At 38.6% G+C, this 15,968-nt stretch overlaps 1 protein-coding gene across 1 annotated transcript in view; it reads left to right on the top strand.

Annotated features, from left to right (window-relative positions):
• The window catches only part of LOC121944083 (nuclear receptor subfamily 5 group A member 2-like), a 16,868-nt gene extending 4,618 nt beyond the window's left edge, over positions 1–12,250 (top strand). Inside the window, exons 2-3 of the mRNA XM_042487755.1 lie at positions 2,518–2,665; positions 6,886–12,250. Of these exons, the coding sequence (XP_042343689.1) occupies positions 2,518–2,665; positions 6,886–7,139 (402 nt within the window). The 3' untranslated portion in view covers positions 7,140–12,250. The remainder of the gene's footprint in view (positions 1–2,517; positions 2,666–6,885) is intronic.
• The last annotated feature ends 3,718 nt before the right edge of the window (positions 12,251–15,968 follow it).

Genomic DNA, 15,968 nt, shown 5'->3' with positions numbered 1-15,968 from the left:
ATCATAGTGATAAGAATTGTGAATATATGAATAAATGAATACATACAAATAAAACAATTATTAATTAATATAAACAAATTCTATTTAACCCATACACTGCAGAGTTGATGAATGAGTCAGTGAAATGCTACATACACATATTTTGGTGTTCTTTTTCTGTGTGTTTAAAATAAAGTACAGGCATATGTGTCAACCTGACAATGGAACACAAAGGCAAGGATTGCAGGAGTCCTACGATGATTGTTTTTATTTTGAAGTTGCCTTTATTTTGAAAAAGTGAGACATAACTTTTCAAAATCATTAATAACACAATAATCATGGCAACAAATCAGTGTCATACTTTGGATTTGAACTATTAAATTACATCGCCACTATAAAAAAATAAAATAAAAGGAGAATTAAAATAAATAAATAAAATCAATAAAAACACACACACACACACACACACACACACACACATATATATATATATATATCAGACACTCAGAAATATATAAAAGACTCACCTTGTACCCCCATACCTTAAAGGGGAACATCACCTTAATTCAGAATTCCAATATGTTATTTCCATGGTCTAAAAGGTTCAGTCTCCAACATATGATGTCATCAAGTACAAAGTTTGGGATGCATCTGGAATCCCATACAAACATGTTATTTAGCAGGCTTAAACAGTGTGTGAAATTTTGTATGTATGTGAAGTATGTCCAAAATTATTAAGATACCAACAGAATGTGAATTCCAAACTATTTCCGGTGAAATGTAGCAGTATGCAAACACTGGACATTATGCCAGCATAAGTATCCCACAATACAAAGCAGTACTGACAGCAATATTCATAAGTAAGCACTCAATACCATTCTAGAGGTAAATAACTTTGGTTATGAGTCTTCTTCCAGATGTGCAATTTAGGAAACACTGCTGTGTATGAAGTATTGTGGTAGGGGGACCATTGCAGATGACATATGATATTTCATGATTACTCAGCTTTATTATGAGTACAACATGCTTTTTGTTAGCCCTGCTAGTGGCGTGGCTGCAAGGATGTCAGTCAGTCCACAGCCTTGATCCAGGATGAAATATCTCTGTTTGGGTGGTAAGCCATGAAATGAGGAACACACATAAACATTCCACCTAAACATCAGCCTGTTAGCATGCTGATGGTAGCATTGAGCTAATTTAAGCATTATCTGGCAGCAAAGATGCCTGCAGAAGTAACATTATTCCTACAGATGTGATGAAAAACCAAACATTGGAGAGGTTTGTCATTAGATGCCTGTAGAGCTGGGTTTGGAATTGGTTACTATGGTTATGTGTCTTTATTCGACAAGTTGGTTCTCAAGATATGGCGAGATAATTACAGCTCAGTGCTTCCAAAAAGAGCCATACATTTATGTACACAAAAGTATGTAGAACACTGGTTCACATACAGCGTATGTAATGCAATCTTAATGCAGTGTTGGACACGGGAAATGATTATATGAACCCAGGACATTTGTTTCCATTTTTATACCCAAATTAGTTTTCCTCTATTGTAGTGTTCTCAGTTCTGGAACAGAAAATGCCCTCATATACTCAAAACATCTCCCCAGCTGCTTTCTGTCAGTTACAACATCTTTGCCAATTGACTGTCTATGTTGCAGTTCCAGATATTATATTCTATGATACTCAGTTTATGGCCAAATCTGGGCTCCAAAAGGCTTCCGGGTGGCTCCCCAGCCATTTTCTAATTCACAATAAAAGTGATTCACGCTGAGAATTATCTTTGTACATCTAGTATACATAAGGTGCCATAGTGCATAAAACAGCATCAAAATATAGCTTGTTTATTAAAAAAATGTGCCAGTGGAGGATCCCCACACCCTCTGACAGAGGTCCTAAAATCCTAGATATGTCCTAAAATCCTAGAAACATCCTAAAATCCGAGAAATGTTCTAAAATCCTAGATATGTCCTAAAATCCTAGAAATGTCCTAAAATCCTAGGAATGTCTTAAAATCCTTGTAACATGTAAAGGGCTGCTGCAACTGGCCCCAGGCTTCATGTTATTTTACAAAAGTTGCCCCCAAGCAAAGCAAGTAAAGTATCACTATCCAATTAAATCACAAATATGAATTTCAGCACTATAGTTTTTGGATTTGATCATGTTAACTGTTATTTTGGAATGTTTTAGACCATAGAGATAATACATATGAATTTGGAAAATAATACTATGCAACTGATATTGATCAACAAAGTTAATTTCCCCAACTATAAAACTGGAAACTTTCCCAAGGCTGTGAGACTCCTCAACTCCTCATTCAAGGCCAAAAAGATGTAGCAGAATTTAGGATCTACAATATTTCATTTCTTCTTAAACCACGTTTAAGAAAAATAACAATATATCTACCTTGTACATTGTACCTCGAAATGCAGAAGGAGAGAAAACATAGTGAAAATCTTTAAGTCCTTCAAAAAAGCCATGTTTGGGGTTTGAATTGTAAAGTGCCTCATTGACCTAACCAGTGGCCTGTTTTTTCAGGTCGAGCTGTCATTCATCCTGTCCCAAAGCGAGGCAACTCTGTCCAGTCTGGTCCAGAGAGGTCAAGAGCTGGCAGCTAGGCTGCGGGCGCTGCAGCTGGACCGCAGAGAGATCGCCTGTCTCAAATTCCTCCTCCTGTTCAACCCCAGTGAGTCAGCCTCGTGTTTGTGTCTCATCGTTGTGGTGAATGTGCGTAAGGTGTAGCCTGACATGAATTGTTGAATTATGAGTCAGTAGTCAACAGCCGTCACATCTGATATTTTTAAGAAAGAGAAGCTGTCGACATAGCTTCTATCTGACTTATGTTGAAGTTCATATCAGGTCTGAAACGGGTCAAAGAAGAACAACAGTATTCTATGGAGTCTCTTCCTTTAAGTCCAAATGGAGGTGATTAATCCTGGTTTGACCTATGTGCTAATAGCTGTGGGAGCTTACACGTGCAGCCTCTAGATTGTGTGCTTTCAGAAGAATAGAGGGTTTTGATTTAAAAATCTAACATCTTGTTGGGGCTGCAGGGCCATACTGATGCTGTGCTTTGGCGGAATTTGAATAGCAACACTGACAATTTAATGAAAAAATGTCACAATTGAAAATTATCTGCAGTCGCTATTTATCCGTAAGGTTACAAACGTTTTCCAAACTGGCCTTTTTCCCTGCGATAAATTCACTTAATTAAATTTCTAGGGTTGACAAAAGCCAATATTAACAAAGACATCCTCCTCCATTGTCCACTAATGGCATTCAAAAGAAGCGTAATGGATGGGTCTATCATTCGATGGCAGGACCGACATTCATGTAGCGGCTTGTGCAGATGGAGAGAGCATAGACGTGGCTTGCCCAGATTCTCAGAAGTGTTTGCTGTTTAGCGCTGGCAAGCGGGGAACAAAGAGCTTTTGAATGGGAAGAGCACTTGTCATAGACGGAAAATATTTGCTGTCTTTGCCTGCGGCTGCTTTGCTCTCGCTCTTGCTCTCCCTCATCTTCAGAGTCAGGTTTGTCGGGGGTAATTTAATTGCCCTTAAGCAGTTTGAAAAGATGATTCAGAACATTGATTCAAAACATTTAATTACTGTGTGAATGGATTCTCCAAGATGGGCTCAGCTGATGCTGAATGCCGGTCCACCGGAGGGCTTGGCTATTGTCTCTCCTTCTCTCTCTCTCACTCACACACACACACACACACACACACACACACACACACACACACACACAGAGCCACCCACACTCCATGCACTCACCTTATTTCATACTTAAAATAAAGATACAGCATACAAATAAAAGCTAGTATCTAGCATTCATATCTTAAATGAATGGTTTACATTCAGTGTTCAGACTGTTTTATTTCTCCTTGCTTTCTCACTCTTTATACTACTGTAGTTGCTCTGAGCGTCTAATATTGCCAAAAATGCATTTACATTTGAGTGAATTGAAAACCTGATGTTTCTCATACAGATGCTAAAGGGTGTCTTGTGTGTCTGTGTCAGATGCAAAGGGGCAGGAAAAAAGAGAATAAGTTGCAAGAGATCATCAACATCTCTAGGCTGTCTTCCTGCTGAAGCACAAGTCCGTGCTAATAGCCACGGTCATCAAATACCGCCACATGGTCAGTGATTTCAGCATCAGACAACAACCCCAAAAGCCACCTTTCATGGCAGTATGATACAGCAACACATTCTCATCCCAATTTGTAACATATCGCTGCTTTAAAGTGGACTTCTGAGTCTACATGCTATGCACTAGGGTATCCTTCTATGTCTGCTATTGACGATCCATGATTGCAACCAACGCCGGGACGTCAACAAACCACATGCTGGCATGGATGGGATTAGGCAGAAGAGGCACATGTAAGAAAAAAACCCATCACATTCAGACAGGAACCGAACACCGGACTCCTGCATTAAGTACGGGATTTGTTGGTTCCATCCACCACATCCTCCCACTTATATCACTTTGTTACCGGCAGCGTTTTAACCTGATGCCATACAGAGGTGTATTATATGCATGCAAATGGTTTAATCCGCCAGCGTTCTCAATTGACTCTGAGCATCCACGTATCATGCTGCCATAGCAGGTGTCATCTGCTGAAAACATCCAATGGCGTATCATGTGGACTCAAGTGTGGCTTTTGGTGTCGGGATCTTACTCCAAAAGCACTGCAGATGCAGCAGTATTTGACAACTTCGGACATGTGAGCGTCTAAGGAAAGAGGGATGTTGTATGCTGTAAAGCCCTCTGAGGCAAACTGTGATTTGTGATAATGGTCTTTATAAATAAAATTGACTTGAATTGACATGTCATGGCAGTAGGATACATTTCTGGATGGCATCAGCTCAGCTTAAAATGCTGCTGGTAAGGAAGTGGGAAGTCCCTATGGGGTAGACCAGAGGGATGATAGATGGGTCCAACAAACCCCAGACTTCCCCTTGGAGTTCACTTTTCAGTTCCCATATGAGGGCAGAGCCAAACCGTGGTGATTTTTTCTAACCTAACTACATGCTTTTGTTGCACATGGAAATAAATATAAGGGTCGTTTACTGACAGTGTAAGCTTAGTTTGAAAAAGACTGCATGTTTCCAATGAGCAGAAACAGTGCATTTCCTGTGAAAACGGATGTGTATATTGAAAAGACACAATGCATTTAAATGACATGCCTTCCACAAACGTCAGCAACAGATGCAGGAGGATACCTAGCACATCATATGTAGACATGAACGGCACCGACCAAGCTAGTATGTAACGAGTTGGGATGAGAAGGTGTTGGCCCATCTTACACCTGGCAACATAAGAACAGAATAGTCTCATAATACCCTGTTTACAAGCACAAAGACCTTCAACAAGACTCTTTACCAGTGCCAGTACACAAACTGTGCCAATACACACCACATATGTATTCAACCAAAGTGATTAAATGACACACAAAGTCTCAACACAAAACTTTAGCCACCAAAAACTACAAACTGAAGTTACACACCAAAAGTAGCACACAAATAGATTTCCTTGAATACAAAATAATAGTCACCAAATCATCCTCATACAAAAAACAGACCTAGCTAGGATACAAAGCTTGTACACGAACACAACTTACGTATGAACCATTGCAAACTAATCAACTAAGCTGCTGAGTTGATGATGCTCAACACAACAGCTAGCCTACAGAAAGCTACTGTCTCACCCTTTGTACTCATACTGTGAACTTTTACATTCTCTTGATGATAGTTGCACATTTCCGAACAACTTAACACTTTGCAAACACACACTTAACTAGAAGTTAAGTTGCCGATCTTGCAAAGTTAACAAAAGCGAAAACTAATTTATGAATCCACCGCAATCCACTGCTCCAAAATTGAATGGGTCTTTCTTGGCTCATGCTTTCAGCAAGTTGAAGGAAAATTAGGCCTGGAGGTTTTCCTTGATCTTGCTAACAAATAAACCAAAAAACATTTTCTGTCCGTCTCATTTTATTTTGCATTATGTCTTTATACTTTTGCCCTGTCTTTATTCTCATCCCAAGTCATCACACGTTGCTGCTTTGCAGTGGACTTCCCATCTACATATTACGTTTTAGGTATCCTTCTGCATCTGTTTTTGAGACATCAACAAACACACATGTTGGCACAGATGTTTAGGATTAAGCAAAAGAGGCACATGGTAGGGTGTAAACAAAAAAAAAAAAAAATCATATTCAGAAGGGAACACCGGACTCCTGCATGAGTTTTTTTTTTTTTTTTTTTCAATCCATCCACCGCCCCTCCCACCTGCCCTAGAGGTACCTTCATGTTTCTCATATACTGTCATTACGGGCAGCATATCAACCTGATACCGTCCAACACTGTATCATATGAACATATAGTAACACTGTAAATGGCTATGTCAAGTCACGTTCTCAGCTGATGATGTCCAATGGCGTAACATGCAGATGCAAAAGATGGCGTTGTGACCATATGCCAAAAACACTGCAAAACTGGCAGTATTTGACTTTGGAATGAGAATGGGCTGTTTTTTTGTAATTCACAAATGGGTCAGAGTCCTTGCAAGTACAAATCTATTTTGGAAGTAAAACATTTTTGATTCTGATTCTGTAACAAAGCTATTTTGCAGACAGAAGTTTTATCAGTTGTAGTAATGGGAACCCCGTGTCCCAGCCTACCAGGAGAATCTAATGCCGAAGTGTGAGGTACAGCACAACCTCAACAACTGTGTTGTTCAAATTTTACATGTGTCAGCTCAAAGTTGAACAAGTTAATGTTTTTAGTTCACAATTTGAATAGTGATGTTGTGTATAACTGCACCCACAGCCTGACTCAGCCACATGTCACCTGATTAATATTTTTCCCCACTGAATCATATTCATCCTCTGCATGTGTGCAGATGTGAAGCTCCTGGAGGACCAGGCGTTCGTGGAGGGCGTCCAGGAGCAGGTGAACGGGGCTCTGCTGGAGTACACCCTGTCCACTTACCCTCAGTTCCAGGAGAAGTTCAGCCAACTGGTGGTGCGGCTGCCAGAGCTACGCTCCCTCAGCACGCAGGCTGAGGACTACCTGTGCTACATGCACCTGAGCGGAGAGGTGCCCTGCAACAACCTGCTCATTGAGATGCTGCACGCCAAGCGAGCGTGTGTGTGAAGGATCCTCGTCATGTGTTGTTGCTCTTGGTGAGACTGTGTGTGTGGGAGGGCAAGTGTGAGTGAGATGAAAAAACCAAATGAAGATAGACAGGTTCATATTGAGTCATCTTTGCGAGGGATTTTGTTTGAGCTGGAGAGGAGAAAAAGTTCTTTGGAGTTTGGAATTATAAAGGTCCATCTGTACTCAAGGTAGTTTTAAGAGTTTGAATGTTAATGGTTTATATCATGCAGAGCTACATTAATGTGACCTTTCTAAACTGGATTTTCTACCCTGTTTTCAAAAATCTAAAATTAGAGGTGCCTGTAGAGTTGCATTATATCCTCTTTGACCCATAAGAATCCACTGAAAAGATTTACATTCCACAGAGCTGCCCAGCAAACATTTAGACTCAGAGGAGGATGGTCAAACACTGAAATGTGTTGATCTTACTTTTAAAAAAATAGGAGACTGACTGCCTTGAAAAAGGTTAAGTAAATATAACTATTCCTACATTATGTCTATTCTATATTGATATGCTAGGTTTACTTAAAATTTTGTTGCATTTGCTTCATTTTGTGAAGTCTGCTTAAAAATGACTATTGAAATGAACATGTTCTTTGTTATGGCAAATTTAAGCAAATCAGGTTAGTGTGACTTAACTGAAGAGTTGTGCTTACTCTGTAGTATTCAGGAAACTAATTGCATTTGATAAATAAAGTAAGGATTATTTTCATTTTAACAAAACGCCTTTCTGAGCATCTTAAGACAAAAACCAATGTATTTGGAAACAAACGAAATTGCACAATCAAAACAAATCCAGTAGTATGCCTTATAAGAAAAAATCTTTAAAAAAAATTGAAATATTCAAACTTAATCTCTCTCTTTGACTTTCCTTAAGAGGACTTCATGTCATGTCATTACATCACAAACATCAACACTCAATCAAGCTTCAACCAATTTGTAAAATAAATGAAATATTCCATCAAACTTGCATTTTATGCACAGGCCTGCAACTGCGATAAACTAAACAACACTGTAAGTGTTAACATGTGTATTCTGCTGGTTGCAAACTTTCAGTTACACATGTTTATTCTTAAAAATGTTAACAAAACAGAACTTGCAAACTGTACAGATATCCTAAATCCTCCACATGCAAAATCGTTTTCGTCATGGAACAAAATACATAAAACTGTTTAAGGCCGACTAACTTGGTTAATTTAAAAACTTGTTGCTGACTCTTAAAACTAACTAGTTCATTTCAGTCGTCATTTTCATGTTCCAACAACTTCACAAGTTAATACAACTGAAATTTTAGTAAATTAGATATGGAACAAACATAGAATAAAACTAATAGGTAAATTTACTTCCTTTATCAAAGTAGCTTCCCAGACTTCTTAAATTAAGATCAGCCTGTAAGTTTACAGTGAACCTGCATCATTGCTGAGCAGTCATAAAAACATGGTGTCAAAATGACTGTTAGGATATCTGTCCCCAGCTGCTACCTGCATCCTTCTGGAACATCCACACCTAAATATTGCTCTGATATCACTATAAAACTGTGTTCAACTCCACTATAGGATTCTGTTGTGAAATCTGGTGCTGGGTGGCCTGATGTCACATCACAAACTGGGTGTTGAATGCTTGCTGGGTGAGCTAATGTGCACCTATCCAACAAATTTTGTAGCTTCTTTTCAGAGAATGAATTTAAGTGTTTAATTATGCATTTTTGATCCAAATTTCAGATGCAACTTTATGATTCCAATTTCACCAACGCTGTTCCTAGATCATTTATCTTATTTTTTAGATGAAGACAGACTTCAGGATAACAAGACACACTCAGTACGTTCACATGATGTAAGAAAAAGTTGAATCGTGTCGCTAGTCCGACTAAAACTGGACTTTTAAAATACATTTAAACATGTTAGTCCAGCTGAAATCGTACTAAATTTAATTTCTCAAAGTCAGGCTAACACACCTCAATAATGCTCTTGGGGACTGACTTACTCTCTAATGTAAACGCCTCAGTCGGACCTGAATTGGTTTAAGCATTATGCACATGCTCCGTAGTCCCTGTGCCGGTTTTGACCCAGAAGTTGAATAGCATAAAATTGTAGAGGAAAGCTGGGAAAACCAAAAGAAGAGGAAGAGAAGAAACAAAATAAGTGTAGAGAGCATATACGAAATGTACAGCATTGAAAAAAATATCCTTGTTGTCTCCATTCGACATGCAACATGTTTGCCGCTTGCTAACGTGTTTGGTTTGTGACGTAATAGGTCAACTGGAAGAAGGTCAGATAGCAACGAGCTGAAAGAGGGCATATCGCCACCTACTGTGGCAGAGTCAGACATACGTCCATCAATAAATGGATTCTGCCCCAGTGCTTATATTCTTGGACAAGGACAGTAGTCCAATAAATGGCCAAATGGAGCTATAACCGCAGCTTGACTTAACTGTGCATGGAAACGTACTGACTGCGGTCTCCTCAGACTAGACTAGCACTTATGTTTGTATCACTATATTTTTTCTTTTTGCCAACACTGTTAAAAAAAGAAAGAAAAAAAGAAATATGAAAGCTCTATGCGGTTCAAAATAGTTTTGTTTTAATCTATTTAGATGTTAATATATGGATATATCAAAGCCAGATATGTTCAGAAAGAGAGAATGCAAGGGACAGAAAGACAGATAAAACAGAGGGACACAGACAAAGAAAGGGGGAGATGAAAAAGCAAGTGACACCACAGACTGCAATGCTTTATGGGTAAAAAAACAAAAACAAATCAAAGGATGCCAGAGCAGAGAGTAACAGATAGGAGAGAAAAAAAGACACATCAATTAGGAAGACATGAATGACAAAGACAACATTTTTCTCCCTTTAAGTAAATATGTGAATAACAAAAGGAAGCATTTGTCAGTACCAAGGAGCCACACAGAGATGACTCAGGAGGGAAAAGATGCATCTGGCAACATTTGGTTTCAAATTTCTTTGTAAAATTTAAAATTTGTAAAATGCCCTGAGAAACAATGGATCCTTAAAAAATGAAGGTGTCACATTCACACACACATTTGTGTCACTTTTCAACACACTGTACTGTATGTGGACTAGAGATTGACTGATCTGCGCGTCTGCAGATACTGATATGGTTTGCACTGAAGCTGCTGTGTGATGGGTTTTGGTACCCATAATTAAAATTATTTAAATCTCCAAACTTTATGTTAAATAATGTTAATGCTTATTTTTAGTAAGTAGTCAAAAAATCCCACAAAAAACCCTAAACTAACATTGTCTTTCAGTACTTTATGACTTCCCCAAAAGCCAACAACAAAAACACAACAAAACACAACCCCATCTTGCAGAAATTTTGTGAAATGACAACCTCTTAACACTGCACAACATGGTGGTAAACATATCTTCATATTACAGTTCATATACCTTATGAATCAGCAGTCCACAAATGATGTTACAAACTTTCCGAAGAGTTAGTTGGCGTCATGCTCATTTGCAAAAGCACTGACAAAGTGGTGCTATTTGACAAGATCCGATTGAAAAGGGGCCTGGATTTTTGCCATTGGCTCAGTAAAGTCGTGGTTACATTTAGGCAAAGAAACACGGTGAGAACCTTACCAGAAGAACCAGTATACCGCTTAGCACTAAGAGCAGCCTGCGTGGTGGCATGTATTGTGATGAAATTGTGTACCTACACCACTGACATCATGCCTTTTGAAAGTTAGTGAGGATCCTTTTTTCGTAGTGTAAACACTTATTCCCAGCTTCAACATTGCCACGCAATGGCTGGTGGTTTCTGTCAGGAGTGGTGGATAGGTCAAAAAACACCAGATTTCCAACCAGGAGACCTCCATCAGTGTCCTGTTTGCAACTATAATCAGTATGGCCCATCTTCCCAGCTCCTTTTATTACGTTGTTACTAGTATCATTTCAAACTGACCCTGTCCAACGCAGTATCATATTTTTGCGGCAGGTTCGTACCGACTGTATTATAAAATGATGCTGTTGGACGGCATATTATACCATCACAACAGGTGTTGTTTGGCTCACCACCGGCATAGCACATCACCAGAAAAGGTTCCATCCGGCCACATTTTAAACTGATGCTGTCCACCAAAGCATCACAACACCGCGAAAGGTGGCTGTTGATGTTGGTGTCTGACACCCAAATCACTGTCCAAGCAGTCATATTTGACAAGTTTGAAATGAGAACAACATTTAATAGATAATATGATGTCTATGATGATTATTTGACAAATATATGTTCCCTATAAATAGTTAAATAAATAAAAAAGTTAGTGTTCAATACATCATTTTGTTTTTGAGTGTAACCATCCTGAGTCGCTTATCTCTACTAATAACAGCATCTGACATATTCCTGTATAGTTTACAGCTGTCTGATCAGCATCTGATCAGACAGCTGGTGGACATCCCTGCAAACCTTATCAGTCATATAAACACGATCAGAAAGCTGAACCCTGTGTATTTGTAGCAGGCAGTGATTAATCTGTGGCACTTACTATGTTGAAAAGTAACACTATCGGTCCCCAGATTTATGAAAAGTGACACACCCTTCATAAAAGCACATGACTCTCAGCGATGATGACAATGTTACTGATATTCAACTGAAAAAAACACACAGTCAAAGCAGTGTTTGTAATATTGTGCAGCTCAACTTTCTCACTGTGGACACTGAAAATCATTCCTTGTTCGTCCATTTCAAGGTATCGTAGACAATCACTCCACCTGCCTTAACTTAATGTCTGCCTGAAAACATACACAAACACACCTTGGTTTTCCAGTTGAGATAGCTGTGTGTTCTCACTCTGTACAGTATATTTATGTTGTGAAGTGAATATCTTACTGCAAGATGAAGATACATTTCAACTGAAAGAGTTCTCCGCTTTATGTTGAGGCCAAATCGCTACTGTTGTGGAACTGATTCTCTTGATATTGCCTTTGTTTTTGCTCTTTGTTAACTCTTTTTTTTCCTGTGAGTTGACAGTCCCGTCTTAAACTGAAGTGTTTTTTTTCTCCCAAAAGACCAAGTGACCGAGGCATTTTGTTTTCTTTAAATATATTTTATTGTAATAGCATCAGACCAATAAATTTCAGTGAAGTAAAGCTCCACTTGTGTGTAAATTATTATTTCACAACATGCAACGGATGTGTACAAGATTCATACAGCAGTCATAATGTGGCTGATATTTAGCCTTGTCCGACTTTAAGAACGAGAAAAACTATTCACTTAGTCATCTACTGATTGGGGGGAATTTAACTGCCCATACTTGGATAGGCTATCCTCTGCCCCGCCACCTAATAGTCTTGCTGTAAAAACCCTCAATAATTTGATAAAATCGAAACGAGCGGTAGATATCTGGAGACTTCCGCATCCATCTGACCGTGATTATTCTTTTTATTCTCACATGCACAAATCATATACATGGATAGACTATTTGTCTTTAGTTGATTCTAGACTAATCCCTAAAATTGACCACACCAGATATCATGACATAATAATTTCAGATCACAGTCCAGTCTATCTCAACCTTCACCTGTCTCTCCCCAGGCGTGCCTATAGCTGGCGTTTCAACCCCTCTTTGCTTGCAGACCAGACATTCAGACAACACATTACAATGCATATTTCACAGTTCCTTGAGACCAATGACAATAGCAAGGTGACTGATTCAGTATTGTGGGAAACACTCAAAGTGTACATCAGGGGACAGATTATTTCTTATGAAGCAACACGGAAAAGAGCTAAGAGAAGCAGATTGGAAATGTTTGAGAAAGAACTATCAGCTGCAGAACTGACCTACAGAAACTCTCTGCTCCTGTCAGATTACAACAATATTCTTAAATTAAAATATGAATACAATGCTATTTTGGGAGAATAGGTCAGCAATCTTTTACTTAAACTTAGGCAGAGACACTTTGACTTTGTTGACAAACCACTACGCTATTGGCTAGGCAGTTGAAAGGAGAACAGGCCAAACGAGCCATTTACAAAATAAAGTCTAGCTCTGGTCAGATGCTTACAGATCTAAAGGAAATCAATTAACGCTTTAAAGAATTTTATTCAGATATTTACCCCACAAAATCAACAGCTACACAAGGAGATATTAATCAGTTTTTCAACTCCACAACTGGACACAGCTTTTCGGGAGAATTTTGATTTTGACTTTTTGCTGTCTGAGCATCAGGAAACAATCAAATCAATTCCCACTGGAAAGGCGGCAGGACCTGACAGGTGTGGGCCAGAGTTTTATAAAGCTTTTTGAGATGTCCTCACACCAGTATTGTTAAGAATGATTCATGACACATTTAAAAACAGGAATCTCCTATCTTCCTTAATAAAGCAAATATTTGAAATTTATTAAAAAAAAAGATAAGGATGAAACAGACCCTGGTAGTTACAGGCCTATCGCTTTACTCAATTATGATCTCAAAATAATAACAAAAGTAATGGCAAAGGAAGATATTCCTTTTGTAATGTCCACAAAATTCTCAACATCCTTTATGCCGAATATGGTGAAGAGGATAGAGCTGCCATATTGTCTTTAGATGCTCACAAGGCGTTTGATATTATTGAATGGCCTTATCGATTTGCAGCACTTAAGAAGTTTGGCTTTGTTGATAAATTTATAGAATGGGTCAAAATATTGCAAACTAATCCAAAATCCTTCATATTAACAAATGGGGATCCAACCCACTCTCTCTGCAATGTGGTGCTCGCCAAGGGTATCCACTGTCTTCTTTACTGTTTAACATTACATTAGAGCCTCTGGCAATTGGCATCAGGGAACACCCAGGCATCAAAGGTATCAAGCTGAGTGGTACAGAGACCTGCATGGCTTTGTACACGGATGACCTCTTGGTCTGTTTAGCTGACCCAGCAGCTGTTGCCATCTAACTGAATTACATAAATTCCTTTGGAAACATTTCTGGCTATGTTATAAAGTGGGGAAAAAGCGAATTCATGCCATTAGAAGATCAATTTACAGATTACTTCTTAAACAATTTACCTTTTAGGGTTGTGAAGGATTGTTTCACTTATCTCGGACTTAAGCTGACCAGGAACCCAAAGCATCTCTTTAAATTTAACTTTACAAAATCAGTAGAAAAATTGAAAGTGAATATTGAGGCCTGGAGAATGTTACCTTTAGCCATGATTGAACAAGTTAATGGTGTCACAATGGTGAGCCTGCCCCAAAATCTGCCCCTATACTTAAATGAATAAATCCTTCTTTAAGAAGCTTGATTCTGTCATCTTTCCCTTTATATGGGGTAATAAATCACATAGGATAGCAAAGGCTCACATCCACAAATCCCTCAAAAAAGGAGGTCTTGGTCTTCCCATTTTAAAACACTACTACCGGGTTGCTAACTCCAGGGCTCTTGTCTACTGAAATTACATAAAGGCAGAAACAGAAAACATTCCTTCATGGTTACAGTTGGAAGCCTCTGCTGTCAAAAACTCTTCACTTTCTTCTGTTTTCGAGTCCTGCCTCGGTAGATAAGTCAACACAGAAAAGCTTTGTAATAAAGAATTTCATACGAATATTAAATCAGATTAAAACTGCTTGCCGGACTGTCAGTGTTTCTGTTTATGCTCCCATTTCCCAAAACCATTTATTTATGCCTGGACAGCTGGATGCTGTGTTTACAGTCTGAAGAAATAGAGGTATTAAAACCTTTTTTAGATTTGTACATTAATGGCCAGTTTGCATCATTTAAACAATTAAGCACCAAGTTTAAACTCCCTAACTCTTTTCCACAATCTCCAGCTTAGGCACTATGTTAAAGAAAAATGCCCACACTTTGAGTCCTCTCCCACTATTCACCCTTTTACTGAGAATCTCCTGCTCCCTGCAGATTCTGAGCAGCTAGTATCAAAATTTGTAAATATCTTTTTGAATCCAGTGTCATCAAAACATATTAGGGAAGCATGGGCCATTGATTTGAATTCAGAGATAACAGCAGAGTTCTGGGAGGAGGCTATGTCACGGATCCATTGCTGCTCCATTAACTCACGATACAGGCTACTCCAGTATAGGGTGATGTATAGACTGCATAATTCAAAAACAAAACTGAGCCGCATTTTTCCATCAGTGTCTCCTAAATGTGACAAATGCTCCTCAGCTGAAGGATTACTAGCACATCTTTTCTGGTTCTGCCCTACTCCAACCAATTTCTGGACTGAGATATTCAAGTGGCTTTTGAAAGCCTATTCTAGAGACATTCTGCCCAGTCAAGAGCTTGCTATCTTTGGTTGCTCTACAGGCACACCTGAGTTGTCTTATGACTTACAGGCTGCTCTGGATTTAGCAATACTGGCTGCTACGAAGCTCATTCTCCTGTTTTGGAAGTCTACCTATCCACCGTGTTTTAAGCAATGGCTTAAGGAAATGTTGTCTATCATACAGATGAAAAGACTGCGCCTGTATAAGACTAATATGAAGAGCAAACTCTTTTGCATAATTTGGGTCCCTTTTTTAACTCAGTGCAATATTACTCCACCTCCACTGAGACTTAGACCTGTCTGAATGTGCGAATAAGTCCAATGTCTATGTTCTCATTTTACCTCACTGGTTTATATTGTCACATAATTGTTTTAAAATTGAAAAATAAAATATAATATATTGAGAAAAAAAGAAAGAAAATCAGTTATATATTAAAACATCAAACCAACGTTTTAGAAACAAATCAATACTGGAGAGTCATTCAATGTCTCTATAAATAGTCTTTTTATGACATTTGTAATCTCCCATTAAAGTTATGAAATGTTGATTTAATTTTTTTCCCCCATATTTTCAAGGAGATAAACATTTCATGGGAGAGC

The sequence above is a fragment of the Plectropomus leopardus genome, chromosome 6 (genome assembly GCF_008729295.1).
Source record: "Plectropomus leopardus isolate mb chromosome 6, YSFRI_Pleo_2.0, whole genome shotgun sequence".
Classification (NCBI taxonomy): Eukaryota; Metazoa; Chordata; class Actinopteri; order Perciformes; family Serranidae; genus Plectropomus; species Plectropomus leopardus.
This window is presented reverse-complemented; position numbering and strand designations above follow the sequence as displayed.